Raw genomic sequence first — 16,726 nt, forward strand, 5'->3', positions numbered from 1 at the left:
TAGGGATAAAATTATAGTTTGTCTCTCTGCTTAACTTTTGGGAATTGGAGTTTGGGAGGAAAAGCCAGAAAAATGTTATATGTGTGTACATTTCTCCTACAGTCTATGTATGATAGCGCTTTACTATTCCCCCCTTAATTGTGTGGTAAAAGAAAATGGAGCTTGCAAAGCTTTTTTTCATTAAAAAGAAACTCACTCATATTGTGCCCCTTTTTCAATGCTTGTTCTCAAATGCCCTTCAAGTTTTTAAACTAATTGGTTCCAACTAAGGTAAAACTAGTTTAGGTTTAAACTTGACAGCATGCCTTCCGTTTAAGAGTACATGTTAACATGGGCTTCAGCACAGTAAGATTTTGTTTGTCGTTGTTACCTTAATAAGCAGAGCACTTGTTTTCTGCTTTTTCTTTAGCCTCCTGTCTATGGCATGAACCGACTTACACCTCAGCCACATATATATTCCTATCAACCACCACCAATGCATACGCCACCTCTGCAAAACACTTCTGGTTGTATGTTTTCCCAAGAAATGTATGGCCCACCTCTGCGTTTTGATTCTCCTGGTACTAGCCTCATTTCCCCTCGTACGGGTGATGACTACTACAACTACAGTGTCCCACAGGCAAGCACCAATCCAACACTGCCTAAACCGGGGTATTTCACAAACCGTTCAGTCACGCCGCCCACTTTAAAGCCTGCAGAACCAAAAGCAATGCCTAAATTTGGACAGCCGGGAACAGCAGAAGGATCAAAAACGCCTCTGCCAACATCAGCACAGCCAAGTCAGCCGACAACTTTTAAATTTAAACCTAACTTCAAGTCTAATGATGGAGACTTCACTTTTTCTTCTCCCCCTCAAGTTGCACCACAGCCTCTTGGTGCACCTTTTAATAGTAGAGAAAGCCTCTTGGATCTTCTGACATCTGATAAACCTTTACAGGATGATAGATACATTGAACAAAAGCCAGTTAACGATCCCACAAGTAGTTCAAGAAATATCTTCAATTTTAGCAGTAAACATATTCCAGGCATCTCTCTTCGAGAAAACACAGGCCAAAATGCACACAAAAACATGGGTTTTGAGAAGAATGATACTCTTAGCGTTCAAGAACCAAGTAAACCTGTATTTATGGCTTCAAATTCAGATTTGGCCAATAGAAGTCATGAAACAGAGGGAGGAAGCACCCATGGTGGAGATGAGGATGATGATGGTCCTCATTTTGATCCTGTGGTGCCACTTCCTGATAAGATTGAAGTAAAGACAGGTGAGGAAGATGAAGAAGAATTCTTCTGCAACAGGGCCAAGCTCTTCCGTTTTGATGCAGAATCTAAAGAATGGAAAGAAAGAGGTGTTGGAAATGTGAAAATACTGAAACATAAAGTATCTGGCAAATTTCGTCTCTTAATGAGACGGGACCAAGTTCTGAAAATCTGTGCAAATCACTACATAAATACTGACATGAAATTAACTCCAAATGCTGCATCAGATAAGTCATTTGTATGGCATGCATTAGACTATGCAGATGAATTGCCCAAACCAGAACAGCTTGCAATTAGATTTAAAACACCTGAAGAAGCAATGCTCTTCAAAAAGAAGTTTGAGGAGGCACAGAATATTTTAAAATCCTTGGGATCAAATGCTGACACATCTGTGGCTCAGAACACTGGGACTGCAAAAGAAACAGCAAATCAGGACACCAGGGAGCCTAGCAGAACCATTTCTGGGACCATGAACTTGGGCTTTCAGTTTTCAAAAGATGGAGCAAGCAGTGAACCTGACAGCAAAGGCAGCCTTACAGCTACATCCACTGCATCTAGCACTACTATTTCATTTGGAAAGGATGCTCAGCAAGCCTGTTCTTCTGGTGGGTTTGGGCAGCATCTCTTGAAGAAGGATCAGTGGGAGTGTAAAGAATGTTCAGTTCCAAATGAAGCAGCTGCAAAGAATTGCCTATCATGTCAAAGTCCAAATCCAGGTATGTGGGAAACACATGGCACCCCATTAACTGGCTCCGCAAGTTTCAAAGCGAGTGGTAACAACACACTGCAGGACAAGTTTGGCTCTGCTTTTGCTAAAAAGGAAGGTCAGTGGGACTGCAGTGTCTGTTCAGGAAGAAATGAACCTACTGCCTCCAAGTGTATCAGCTGCCAGAATCCAAACAAAACTAATACAGTGGTATCTGGTCAACAAAATTCCTCTAAATTTTGCCAAGCGATTGCTCCAAAGGCTATTCAAAATGACTTGAGTGCTGCTTTTTCTAAAAAAGAAGGTCAGTGGGACTGCTCTGTATGCCAAGCAAAAGATGTAAACTCCTGTTCCTGTCAGAGTCCAAAACCTCAAAATCAACCAAATACATCCATACCAACTGTTCAGGCACCTGCTGCTCCAGGGTTTGGTTCTGTTGCTGATAGAAGTAAGCCACTGAAAAATGGGTTTGAAGGGCTTTTTACTAAAAAGGAAGGTCAGTGGGATTGTAGTACTTGTTTTGTGAGGAATGAAGGTTCTTCACTAGCCTGTGTAGCCTGCCAAGAACCAAATCCATCTGGTAAGCCAGCTGGTGATGCTTTGTCAACTCCTGCTTTTGGCTTGAAAAGTAAATTACCTGAACTTGCTGGAGGACAGTTGGGAACAGGCTTTAAGTTTGGTCTTGAGCAAGGCAAGACACCACCATTTACATTTCAGATTTCTTCTGATACTGAAGCTAAGTCTGCAAAGGAAGGATTTAACTTTTCAATGCAAATGCCTGAAGGTGGGTTTAAGTTTGGGATACAGGAGTCTACTAAAAATACTACTAAGAAAGATGAACCATCCAAAGAGCATACAACGGGTTTCTTAAAAAGCATTGATGAAAAAGACAAAAAGGAATTGCCTTCAGATAGTGGAACTGGATTCCAATTTCAAGAAACAGTAGCCAAGGAGAAAAGTGACTTTGTTTTTGGGCAGAATAGTAGCACTTCTACTTTTGCTGAGCTTGCAAAAAGTACTCCTAGGGAAGGCATTCAATTTGGCAAAAAGGATCCTAACTTCAAAGGCTTTTCAGGTGCAGGTGAAAAGCTGTTTTCTTCACAAAATTCTAAAACAGATCACAAAGCAAACACATCTGCTGACTTTGGTGAGAAGGATGATGATGTGTATAAGACAGAGGACAGCGATGATATCCATTTTGAACCTATAGTTCAGATGCCTGAAAAAGTAGAACCATTTACAGGAGAAGAAGATGAGAAAGTGTTATACTCCCAGAGAGTAAAGCTGTTCAGGTTTGATCCAGAAACAAGCCAGTGGAAAGAACGTGGGGTGGGCAGTCTGAAGATTCTTAAAAATGAAGTTAATGGCAAAGTAAGGATATTGATGCGGCGTGAGCAGGTACTGAAGGTGTGTGCAAATCACTGGATAACGACAACAATGAACTTGAAACAGCTGTCTGGCTCAGACAAAGCATGGATGTGGATGGCCAATGACTTCTCTGATGGTGATGCAAAGTTGGAACATCTGGCAGCAAAATTCAAGACACCAGAGCAGGCTGAGGAGTTCAAACAAAAGTTTGAAGAATGTCAGAAGCTACTACTAGATATACCTCTGCAGACACCCCATAAACTTGTTGATACAGGTAGGACAGCTCAGCTCATACAGAGAGCAGAAGAAATGAAGTGTGACTTAAAAGATCTCAAAACTTTTCTGACAGATGACAAAACTAAATTGTCAGAAGAGGAAAATGTAAACCCTGCTTGTGCCAGCAGTACTTCTGATTTGGTTATAAAGCCACATGCTGAAAGTACAGGCCCTACTCTGGAGTGGGATAACTATGACTTGCGTGAAGAGGCATTGGATGATAGTGTAAGTAGTTCTGTATATGCATCACCTCTTGCCAGTAGCCCTGTAAGGAAAAATCTGTTTAGATTTGGAGAGTCTACCACTGGTTTTAGTTTCAGCTTTAAATCTGCTTTGAGCCCATCCAAATCTCCTGCCAAACAGAATCAGAGTAGAACATCAGTAGGCACAGATGAAGATTCTGATGTTACTCAAGAAGAGGAAAGAGATGGACAGTACTTTGAGCCTGTGGTACCTCTGCCTGATCTCGTGGAAGTGACCAGTGGTGAGGAAAATGAGCAAGTTGTCTTCAGTCATAGAGCCAAGCTCTACAGATACGACAAAGATGCAAAACAGTGGAAAGAGAGAGGGATTGGCGATATCAAAATACTGCAGAACTATGACAACAAACAAGTGCGTATAGTAATGAGAAGGGACCAGGTACTAAAACTCTGTGCCAATCATAGGATAACACCAGATATGAACATGCAACAAATGAAAGGATCTGACAGAGTGTGGGTATGGACTGCATGTGACTTCGCAGAGGGGGAAAGAAAAGTAGAACTTCTGGCTGTGCGATTCAAGCTGCAAGATGTTGCAGACTCATTTAAGCAAATTTTTGATGAAGCAAAGCATGCCCAAGAGAGAGAAACACTGATAACACCTCTTTCTTCTCGTGCCAATACACCAAAGGAATCTCCATGTGGTAAAAATGCTGTAGCTGTGCTAGAAGAAACAACCAGAGAAAGAACTGATGTCAGCCATGGTGATGATACTTCTGATGCAACTGTAGAGGCTGCAGAGGTGTCAAATACTTCTGAAACACCAACAAAAACAGTAGTTTCTCCTCCAAAATTTGTATTTGGATCTGAATCTGTCAAGAGCATTTTCAGTAATGAAAAGTCAAAGACATTCACATTTGGAAATACTTCAGCCACGGGTTCTCTCTTTGGCTTTAGTTTTAATCCCCCAAGAAAGAGTGAAGGCCATATTCCAGCATCTCAGAACACAGCACAGAAAGAACTGGAAATCTCAGAACCACCAAAAATCTCAACTGCTACTCAGAAGCCTGTAGACAGCAAGGTAGACAACTTGCCTGCTTCAACACAAGATGGACCATCTAACTTTTCATTTAGAGTTCTGGAAAAAGGTGAGTGTCAGTTGAACTAGTAATTTATACATGTATGCAACTTATTAAGCAGTCAGTTCTGTGCTGTTCATTACTCTTTTGAGAACAGGTAGTTTCTTTCAGTTTTGATGCAGGTATCCACATGTTTTCCAGAGTTTCAACTAAAGGAGGGAATTTTAGGTCATCATTATTTTCAAATAAAAATGTATGATGCAGGATGAAAATTTGTTTACTGAGAACAGGTATTTCAGATAGAGAACTTAAACTCTGAAGTGCTGCATCTGAAGCTTGGATTTAAATCTGAATCTTGGATTTAAATGCTCAAAGAATCTGTGGATTTGCTTTTGGGGCTTAAATATGTAGTTGATGTTGTGTGTATACAACCCTTTGCTCTGAGTGGCAAAGCGTGAGAACAGCAGATGTATGCTTCAGCTAAAATTTGCATTATCCTCATGACTGAGTAGATGGGTATTGTGGAACTAGTCTATACCTTTGTTTCAAGTGGTAAATACCGGCCTCTGCAGTTTTGGTTGTGTAGCTTAACACCAGATGTCAGCCTCCTTCCTTAGCCTGTGAAGAGATTGTGACTGCATACTCTGTTGTATTGTTTCTGTCACAGTCTCAAAAAGATGCACAGGCAGAAGCAGTGGCTGTGACAGGGCCACTATAATGTGCTGAAGGGTCTTTGTGAGAAGGATGGGATGTCTCAGAATTATGAACACATCCTGTCTGTTATTAGCTAAAGTGTAGTAAAGTGATGTGGCAGAAGATGATAGGTGCAGTCCATTCACATGGGTTGGATAAACTTGTGTAGAATTAACAGGTGAAATTTCCTGCTGTGAAATATGACTATGGAATACTTGCAGAATATACGTAAGTCTGTTTTATCCTTTTAAAATTCCAGGTAAACATCTATATATCAACAATTTATTTTTTAGGATTTAATTTTAGCCTTTTTAAATCTAATCCCATGGCCTTTTGGACAAGCACATCCTCCTTGCAACCTGATAGTAAAGGTATTTACATACTGCACTGAATGTGTGATAAAATCACTCTAGCAGGCATGGACAATAACCCAGCTGTGTCAAAGCAGTTGGCTCAGTAGTCCTTATAATTAACATGCATGCTGAAGGAGAGTACTTGAAATTGCGTGTCTGACTACTGTGTTTGTCCTGTAAAGAATGTCTCTAGCCTTTAGTATGTTTACATGAGTCAGCACAATGGATGGCCCTGTTTAAGCTTTTGGCTTCTGTTTGCCTTATTTTTTGAGGATATGTGCCCTGCACTTCTTCCATCACAGTTTTACTAAGCATGCACACTGGATCTCTTAAATTCCTTTTTTCTAGAGCTATTACTTTGGTATTTTCAAAAAATGTCTTGTAGTGCCTGACGTGGTTAACTCCATGTCAATGAAATGTGCCTGAAGATCTTGAGGCAGCTTACCTGGTAAAGAGCTAGAATGTATTTAGCCTCTGTGGAAATGTTTGCTTCAGTTTCTTGATTATCAGTATTAACTTCTGCGTAGAAGAGAGAAGTGCGCAGAAAGTGAGAGCCGCCTCCTTAGCTGCCTCTTATGCCTTTATACTTCATGTATAATCTGAAGCCCACTGTAGCTGGTTAGAAAACTTCTGCCAGTTTGTAACCAATTTGTTTACACCCAGACCCTGTAAACAAAACTGTTACAGCTTATAGTTTGATTATATGTTACTACCTGTGCTGCTTGCAAGTATGCTTGCTGTAAGCATGCTCAACTTACATGGGTTTAAAAGTATTTTAATTTTAAATAACAAACTTTTAGTCTGCGTAAGACAGTCTTCCAATTTAGAGTCTTACGTTGTTTTAAAATGTCAAATTGTCATTCAAGAAGCTGTTCTTATTTGAACACTGAATTCCTGTATCCATAACCTAAAGTCACTTGCTCTGTGTTTTCCAAGTGTCCCTGTGGATGGAGTTTATTAACAATTCAGTTCTATTTTCATAATATGATGTCTGTAATGTGAAGTGATTAAACATTCTGTGCTAATGCACACATGCAAGAACTTTTCCTACCTCAAATTGATTGTGATTTTATGTTGGGGGCATATGGCAGGGAGGATATATTTAAAGAAACAAACAAAGTAAGTGTTTCTGGTATTTAAGACTGTTCTTCACTTCTACTTTTCTGATAATTAGGTTGTGATTATATATTTAGTGATTTATTTACAGTTGATAATTGTCTTCAGTGTAACTTCTTGGTCTTTGAGCTCTGACTTAATAGTAAGAGATTTTGAGAAGTCCTTTCTAAATTAGGTTTTCAAACCTACCCTATACAAATATGATGTGAGGCTTACTCATGGGGAACCTCTTTTGGGGGATGGTTTCTTAGTTGCCCTAGAATAACATTCAGAAGAAATTTAACCTTGTAGTTCTGCACCTCCATGCATTTACATTTTCTCAGGTCTGGTCATAAACTTTGTATAAGTTCTTGTTCTGGTTTTGGCTGGGATAAAGTTAATTTTTTCTCAGTAGCTGGTACAATGCTGGGTTTTGGATTCAGTGTGAGAATAATGCTGATTGCACACTGATGTTTTGGTTGCTGCTAAGCAGTGTTTACCCAAAGTCAAGGACTCTGTCTTCTCTCATGCTGTGCCATTGAGGAGGTACACAAATAAATGCTGAGAGGGAGCTTTGCTGGGACAGATAACTCAAAGTGGCCAAAGGGATATTCCACACCACAGAATATCATGCCCAGTTTATAAACTGGGGGAGTTACCTGGAAGAGGGGCCAGTAGGGGTGCAGGAATGGAGTCTGGCTTTGGTCAGCAGGTGGTCAGCAGTTGTATTGTGCATCACTTGTTTTTCCTTGAGTTATATTTTTGCCTTTTATTATCGTTATTTACTATTATATTTCACTTCTGTTTCAATTACTAAACTGTTCTTATCTCAACCTACAAATTTTACATTTGATTCTCCCCCCCATTCCACCAGGTTACAGGGTGTGAGCCAGCATCTCTGTGATGCTTAATTGCCAGCTGGACTTAAACCACACCAGTGCTGTACAAGTTTGTCATGTCAGTTGCAGGCTACTGTAGCTCTTACATGCTTTAGGGTTTAAGCTGGTGCTTTCCTCTTTTATTCAGAAGATATTGGTCATTGCATCATTGCATGATCATTGATCAATGCATGAGAGGAAATATCAGTATTGTGACTAGAGAGATTTAGGCCTACCTAGTCTTAATGTCAGTTCAAACAAAAGTGAAAATACAGTACAGTATTGAAAAGAACTGTTGTGCATTATATTGTCTTGAATGTTGTTTCTTCCATATACTAACAATGTTTTGTGTGGATTTTTTCACCCAGAGTAGAGAGTTCTATTATCCTAAAACCAGCAGTCTTTTCAGAATACATTGTATGTATGCATGGCTCTTTGTTTTGTGGCTGCCTGTGAAGATATATTTAAGATCTTTGCAACAGTAGTCTTTGTTGTTGAAGTCTTTTATCATTTTGAGTAGATGTTTGGAACACTAGGATATTATTCCAGTGTTTGACAGATCAGTTTCATGGAGACCTTTACCTGTTGACTAATCTGAAGTGACCTTAAATGTATTTCTCTTATTCAGCTATTTTGCCCAAAGGGAACTGAAAGAGACTGCATGATAACTCTTTTTAAATACTGTCAAGCCTGATGAGCAATGAATGTGGTAAAACACTGGAACAGTGTATTTGTTGCCACAGCTTCTGGCTAAATTTCTACTGCTCAAATTAAAGAAAGCACATGCTTTTACCATCTACCTGACTGACTTGGAAGAAGTGTCTTGTAATATTCAAAGATACATTTTTGAAAATTTCCTAGTCCTAAGGAAAGCTGGTTTTTTGCTGTAGCGCTAAATGCTCTACATTTAGACCTCTGGTGAAGTTGGTGCAAACTTACTTAGTCCAATTAAGACACTTGTTTAACTAATCTGAAAGATTAAAACACATGGTAATATGCAGGATATCTGCATATCTTCATAACACAGTACTAGATGTAGTTCTAATCCTTACATCAGCTAGGGTGAGTTTTTTGGATAAGATTCTGAGAAGATGTATGAAAACATCTGTAGCCTGCAGTCATGATATGAACTTAGAAATTTGCTGTTCAAGAATTATATCCTACATCTGCTTTCTACAGGCTCAGAAGTTACTGAGATCTAAATATCTGAGCAAGAACAACTAGTCAACAGGAGTGTGCTGGTGATGAGTGCGAGTTACTTTGTAGCTCTGGTGTATAAATGCCTGAAATGATCAACTTGTAATCAAAGGTGGGGCAAAGACTGCAGGGGTAGTACTTTATAAAAATACGTAAGTTTGAATCAGTACTTGGGATTTTGCTTTTACTTTATACTGCTCTTAATCTGGAAGATACTTGTGAGAAAACTGCTTTTAAAAAACAGACTTATTTTAGTGTGTCATTTGTGTCAGAGGATCAAAGGACATGTCTGTAAATGTGTCTGTTCTGTCCTTGTCTCCTCTTGCAATGATGAGTTAAATTCTGTAATCAGAAAAATCTGTGTTTTTCAGGAACTGGGTACTAGTTTGTTTTCTATGGAGATTTAGGTTTCCTCTGACTAGCTGTGCACAGATTTACAAACTATTTTTTTTTTTAATGAAAAGTACAGTGAGCTTTTGTGATCACCCTCAGATTCTTCTAACTAAATCTGGAGAACAGAAAATAGGCTGAGATACTAAAGCCATCATTTTGTTCTTAGAAACAGCTATTGTGGCTATTGATGTGCTTATGGGGTAATTATTAATAATAGTTCACAGATTTGTTTCTTAGACCTTTATTCCCAAACTCCCCTTCTCAAAACAAACCTAAACAAGCAGAACCCCAGCCAAACCACGCCTGATGTTTAAATTGCTATATCCTCCCTCTGTTTCCATTCTCTCATAATAAACAAATATTTGTTTCCAAAGCTGTCTGTTCTTACAGCCATGTGTTTATCTGCAGTTTGCTCTAGGCTCTGCCTTCAGCTTTAACCTTGGCACTGATCATGCACTCTTCTAGTACTGGTGGAACGAACAAGTTAATGTTGAAAGAGAGAAGACAGAAAGCTAAATAATAAAATGGATGGTGATATTTCCTTGCTGCAAAAGCTAGTTAAATATGCTGAAAGCAGTATTTTTTGTTTGGTAGTGGAATTACTTTACTTTTGTAACAATAAAAGTTTCAGCAAGAGCTATAATGGTAAATTGACATTAGCTAATAAAAAGCTCAGCTATCCAATAAGTAATCTGAAATGAGTTCTGTTCAGTTGCTTGGACAGGTTTTTGTACACAACCTCACTTTTTTTCAGGCCTGAAGCATGCCTGTTTACCTCTGTTTGATACCTCTGTCCCGCTTCTCTTTAGTTGTCTCTTATTTGACATGAAGACTTAATTAAACAATCCTTTTAATAATACAAAGATGCAGCCATGTTTTGTTTTAATATTTGAATTCCAAAAGCAGTAGAACAGCATGTAAGTTTTGCTGTTCTGTCCTAGCATCCTGTAAGTTTGATTTTTGTTTCCTATGTATCAAGAGAAAATATGTAGCCCTTAGAATTAATTCAGTTCCGTAACAATGTGGGGTTAATGTTATTTCCTGTTCTGAAATGATTCACTTTTAATGGTTTGTTCAATTTCTGTAAAAAAGCTGAGAAGACCACCATGTCAGAGGATGATGTTCTGTCTGATGAGGTCGTAATAGTTTACGAGTTAACACCTACCCCTGAACAGAGAGCTCTTGCTGACTTCCTCAAGCTCCCTTCAACATTCTTCTGTTACAAGAATAAGCCTGGATATGTGAGTGATGAGGATGATGGTAAGGAATGCCAAAGTTTGTATTTGTACTGCCCTTTTGTGGGAAAAGGGTGTAATACACTGCACTGATGCAGCTGCAGTTTGAGCACTGTGTGCAGTTTTGGATTCTTGTGTGTAAGAAGAACATCAGACTGTTGGAGGGTGACCAAAGTGAATGGCCTTGAGTGCCAGACTCGGGAGTATTGGCCGAGGTCACTTGGTTTGTTCAGCTGGGAGAGGACAAGGCTGAGGCGTGACCTCGTCACAGTCCGCAACTTCCTCAAGGGCATCAGCAGAGGAGGCAGTGCTGATCTCCTCTCTCTGCTGTTCTACTGTAGGACACAAGGAAATGGAATGAAGCTGTCAGGGGAAGTTCAGATTAGGAAAAGGTTCTTCACTGCGAGGGTTCACATTAGAACAGGCTCCCCAGGACAGTAGTTGGAGCAACAGGCCTGTCAGAGGTCAAGCAACATCTGGGTGATGCACTCAGTCATACGGCTTGGTTTTAGGTACTCCTGCAAGGAGCAGGAAGCTGCAGTTGGTGATGCTTATGGGTCCCTTCCAACTTGAGATACTCAGTTAGCACTCAAATATTTTTGTTTGGGCCAATGGGAAGTAATGCTGTCAGTGTTCTTATGGCCAAAGACTTACGCTCAAGTCTGCAAAACAGAATAGTACAGTGGAGGCCCAGGGGTGACTAAGGATATTTGTCTGGTGTATTATGGGTGTTGACATCATTACCAAGGCAGGTGGTTAGGCAAGACTAAATAATCAGGTACTTGAGCAAGTGACTTGCTTTAAGTATTTTGTTACAAATACAAGGCAGTCTTTATTAAAAACAATCTTAGGTTCCCTGAATGCTATACTAATGAGTTTTTTTTCTTTTAAAGCAAATTGCTAGTATTATAACTAAACTTATTTTATGTCAAACCTTATTGCATGCAATTAAAATTGGTTGATTGATTTATTCAGCAGCAAATACTTTAAATGGAAGTTCTGAAACATTGTATTCAACAGAAAATGGGAGAAGACAAGCCCCCTCCCACAAATACCTGAGCTTGCAAGTTTTTATGTAAAAAAATCTTCAGTCTTCTTTCCCAAATCTGTTTAGTGGTCCTCTTAGTAAAATCACTCAGTCAAAACCTGTGCCACGTATCTATAGCAATCTGGGCTGAGAAAAAGTGTTATCAGCACACTGGAGCACATGTAAGCAAAACTAGAAGTGAAAGCTTACTTGTTGACTTGTGTAACTCTTAAAACATAAGCAAAAACTATGTATGCTTGCTAGCCTTGTGAGTTGGAAGAGCTTAGCAGACTTTTCTGACCTAGAGTGTGCCTGAGAACTTACTCTTGTTTCCTGTACTTAAGATGAAGACTATGAAACAGCCGTTAAGAAACTTAATGGAAGACTCTATCCCAGTGATTCAGAAGAGAAGAAGAAAGGGCAAGGTTCTGTAAAAGGTATGTCTTAAGAAACTTTAATTATTGTGCTTCATGTGCTAAAACATAAACTCTGAATCTGAAGGTCACATGGGCAGAGCTTAATTTTGTTTCCTGGGATGGTTTTTAGAAGCACAGATGCTGGGTGCAGAAAAGCTGCATCTCAAATAAGCTCAGTGTGTTAAACTGTTAGCAGTAAAGGGGTACCTGAAAGGGAAATGTACATTCCAGGTGACCTCTAAACAAGAGCATTGAAGTCTCTTCCTATCTTGAGCTCCCTCTGAATATGCAAAATTCAGCTTAGCATGATACTGCTCAAGAGAAAGTTGTCTATATCTTTGAATACTTGCTGCTTCTGCAGTTACTCAATTTAAGCTTGTGAGTTAGTGTTGGTCAACCTTAAAAAAAACCTATTTGGTCTCTGTACTAAAATTACAGGTGCAGATGACTTGCTTATGTGTGTATGACTGTGCCTCAGACTTCAGTGTTGCATAACTTGAAGTCTGGGTAGGTACTTCTAGAAGTAAAGTTTGGGGGTTTTTTGAGGATATAGGCTAGAAGGATTGAGCTGTCTGAAATACGAGGAGATATTGAAGGAACTTAGTAGTAGTGGCAGCTCCACGATGAAACTCTTCATCATTGCATGGAAATTCCCTGATAGCAGTAAAAAAACCATGCATGTTGTATTTTCAATTCTAGTCACCCCAAGTTAGGACAGTTCACTTCCACTATTTAAAGAGTAATGCTGTCTGTGAAACTCTTGGAGTCTGTCTTCAAGTTGATCTATTATGAGGTTAATTTACAATGTAGGGGCCAAAAATTATTTCAGTATTTAGCTGCCTTCACAGTTATTTTCCATTAATTCTTTACAGTAGGCCTTGTAGGAAAAGGTGAATCCAACAATGAAATAGAATGTGCTGCTACTTGGGAAAAGAAACCAGCTCCTGAGGAGAAAGCTGAAACAAAAGCTTTGCAGGTTCCTTCTACATCTGTTTGTGGTGTCAGCACTGATATTGAAGGTGACAGTCTGGAAGACTTAAAGTCAGAAGCTAAAAATCAAGAAATGAAAGTAAGATCTAAATCTTTACTGAACTTCTTGTTATTAAACTTGTACAATTACTTCATATATGTGTGAGACAGTACAGTTGTGGAACTAAAACATCCAGTGGGGAAAAATATATTTGAGGTTTTTTGTAGCTGTGCCTCAAGTCTCTGCCAACACTGGAACAGGAGATTTGATTTCAGGAAATAATAGTATTTTTTTGAAAACAGGCTACTTCAGTCTCTTGTCAAGTTAACATCTTTATGTGTTAACTGTAATGAAAAACTTCAGAAAGCTTACAACAACTTTTCTTGGTGTATGCTTGATTTCAGGAAATAATAGTATTTTTTTGAAAACAGGCTACTTCAGTCTCTTGTCAAGTTAACATCTTTATGTGTTAACTGTAATGAAAAACTTCAGAAAGCTTACAACAACTTTTCTTGGTGTTCTTTATTTTTCTACAAGGACTGTTCTTAGTCTCCTAGAGGGGAGGTTTGGGTCCTAAGGTCTTGTAACTTATTTGTCTATTACATTACTTTTTTTATTAATTGCAGGAGAATGAATTTGCAAGCTCAAGTGACTTAGTTTGTACCAGTAAGGAAGAAATACCTGCTCCATCAAAAGATAAGGTGACAGTACTTGTCCAGTCAGATACTAGCAGTGAGGAACCACATTCCACCACAGAAACTGTGCAAGTATCACAGACTTCATCACGAGCTGAAGACAAACCTGTAGATTTGTCAACTAGAAAGAATGATTCAGATGGTTCAGAGTCAACGCAAGGTAAGGTTGGGGTATACTCTGAGGTTTTTTTGTAGGAAACTATGCTTTTCTGTAGATCATTTTATCTATAGTTGCTGTCTTGGGGAGAAGTAGTACCAGTACTGAATTAGAAACATGGGTACCAGTCTGGTAAAAATGTGTATATATGAAATTTAAGTTCAAATTCATGACAAAACAATGCTAGAGTCTATTGTGTAATTTACGTATGAGGTACTTTCATTAGTTTACTGTTAAATACCATATGAATACTTACTCTGTGGATCTGTATAGAAGTAGTATGCTAAAACTCACACAGTCTTGGGGCCTTTTTTAAAACCATAATAGATGGTCATTATGACAAGTGTCATTCAAACTTTAAATTTATTGGAAGGGAAAAAATGCAGTAGGCAGTTCTCCAGTTTATTCTTGTCACTACAGAAATGCATTTTCTTTAAGAAGGTAGAGAAAAATCTTTTACTTTCCTCTTTTTATTTGATAGAAAACAGAATCATCTCATTCGGTTTTGGCAATACTGCAGGCCTGTCATTTGCAGATCTGGCATCCAAAAGTTCTGAAGACTTTGCTTTTGGCTCAAAAGGTGAGTTCAACTAGTCTCTTGAGACAGACCTCAGCTGGACTTCTGCTTCATACGATATAACTTTTGTGCAAAAGTTGTATCGTATGATTACAAATTTCTGCTGATCAGTAGAAACAACCATTTTTTGTGAGGTTTTGTCAGGAAGGAAAAAAAACTACACAGAGTTTAAACTTTAACTCTCTTAATTGTAGATAAAAACTTCAAATGGGCAAATACAGGAGCAACTGTGTTTGGAGATACCACCCGTAAAGCAGATGAAGATGAAGGTGGTAGTGATGATGAGGTAGTACACAGTGATGATATCCATTTTGAGCCAATTGTGTCCTTACCAGAGGTAAGATGACTTCTGGAATATAAAACAATGTTAAGATAAGCATGTCTGCTAATACAGCAAATTTAAAATATGTTTTGCTTACCTAACTTGGCTTTCTGTGTTGTTGTGCCTTGTTCTGCATGTCTTACAATTGACTCTGTTGAAACATGTCTTGTTTTAAATCCTAGTACAGCATAGCCCTGGGGAGTTGGCTCGTGCCTCAGTTAAAATCTTCAACACTGATTTCTTTATGACTTGACTGAGAATTGGTCAGGATGCCAATTTGTACACATAGTTTGTAAAACCTAAAGCATTTATGTAGCATAGCTGAAAATTGGGAAGGGTAACTGGATAACTGCTAGTACCTGTGCAACTCAGCTATGGCTTTGTATCAGTGACTTGTAGATTCAGTTCTGTGAAAGCCATGCCAGCTAAGAATTTTTACTCTAAGCTAGGCAAGAGATTTCTAGAATCACTAAAGAAGAAGATGTACAATTAACATCACCTGAAGACTAAGGGAACTAACTTCGTTAGTTTGAAAATAAATTATTTTTCCAGAAGTAGGAGAACCTTCAACTTTGAAGGTAGCCTTACAACTTACTGAGTGAGATGTCACACAGTTATTCATATCTTGATTTGGTTTTTAGCCTAGTAATAATTTCAGACTCTTTCGATGATATAGTGTTATTTTCTGACCTTTCTAGAAGTAATAAAATTTAACTGTAGATTAGTAAAATTATTAAGCAAGGCAAATAGAGCACAAAGGGAACAGTATGTGGTGTCCTTTAATTTGAACACCTAGTCTGATCTATTTTGTAACATGCCTTCAACTTCCTTCTTCAAAATGTGTCCTATTAATGTGTGTCCTATTATGACTTCTGTGATGTTTTTCTTCCCTGCTTCCCTTTTTCAATTTCACAAAGTTTTTTGTCACATATTTCTCCAGCTCTCAAGTGTTCAATATCTTTGGAGAGGTGTTAACTAAAGGAGATCAGAGGCCAGTAAATGCATACATAAAGTGAGGTGGAGATACAGCTGTCAGGCCTCAGTTTTGTATACTTAGTGTTTATTCTGTTCAAATGCAAGTATCATATTCTTTAAGTGCTGAAGGTAACTCCTGGAATGATTACAATACTTCGTCTTCACTTCTGTGTGCATGTCATTCAACAAACATGAAACTTGGGAAACTTGAGCACTTGATAAAGTCTTGGGGTTTTGTTAAAAGAAAAAAAAACCAACCCACTCAAAAAAGAAAATCCCACCAAAACCCAACCAACCAAACCACTCCCAAAGCAAAACTGACAAACACCCACCAGAGCTACATGTAGTATGGTGAAGGAGTATTGCTGTGCTGTAATTGATTTCCAATAGTGGGATTTGTTGGGCTTTTAAATTCTGAAAATGTTTTTCCTATTTTGGTGTGATGAATGGAGTGTTGGAGAAATGAACACACTGAATACTTTTCCACTGTAATATGTCAGAATCTTCATAAGTATGTGTAATGACTAATATCTCTCTAGGAAATTACAGATGTCTACTGTGCTGGTTTTTTTAGGTGGAAGTAAAATCTGGAGAAGAAGATGAAGAAATTCTCTTCAAGGAGAGGGCAAAACTTTACAGATGGGACAGGGATGTTACTCAGTGGAAGGAACGTGGTGTTGGAGAGATCAAGATCCTCTTCCATACACAGAAGAAATACTATAGAGTCCTAATGAGAAGAGACCAAGTTCTTAAAGTCTGTGCAAACCATGTTATCACCAAAGAAATGAACTTAGTGCCCTCTGATACATCAAACAATGCTTTCATTTGGACAGCCACAGATTATGCTGGTGAGTTTT

General features: G+C 38.6%; 1 protein-coding gene across 2 annotated transcripts in view; it reads left to right on the forward strand.

Moving 5' to 3' along the window:
- Window positions 1–16,726, forward strand: part of RGPD4 (RANBP2 like and GRIP domain containing 4) — a 34,478-nt gene that overhangs the window by 14,475 nt on the left and 3,277 nt on the right. The window contains exons 20-27 of one of the 2 annotated variants that reach the window (XM_048327029.1): window positions 410–4,955; window positions 10,588–10,755; window positions 12,102–12,194; window positions 13,046–13,242; window positions 13,770–13,998; window positions 14,477–14,575; window positions 14,767–14,909; window positions 16,444–16,717. In XM_048327029.1, coding sequence (XP_048182986.1) covers window positions 410–4,955; window positions 10,588–10,755; window positions 12,102–12,194; window positions 13,046–13,242; window positions 13,770–13,998; window positions 14,477–14,575; window positions 14,767–14,909; window positions 16,444–16,717 — 5,749 coding nt within the window. Of the gene's footprint in view, window positions 1–409; window positions 4,956–5,872; window positions 10,567–10,587; window positions 10,756–12,101; window positions 12,195–13,045; window positions 13,243–13,769; window positions 13,999–14,476; window positions 14,576–14,766; window positions 14,910–16,443; window positions 16,718–16,726 lie in introns of those variants that run through there. The other variant, XM_048327039.1, reaches the window with a different exon arrangement.

Source organism: Corvus hawaiiensis, chromosome 2 (assembly GCF_020740725.1).
Source record: "Corvus hawaiiensis isolate bCorHaw1 chromosome 2, bCorHaw1.pri.cur, whole genome shotgun sequence".
NCBI classification, from domain to species: Eukaryota; Metazoa; Chordata; class Aves; order Passeriformes; family Corvidae; genus Corvus; species Corvus hawaiiensis.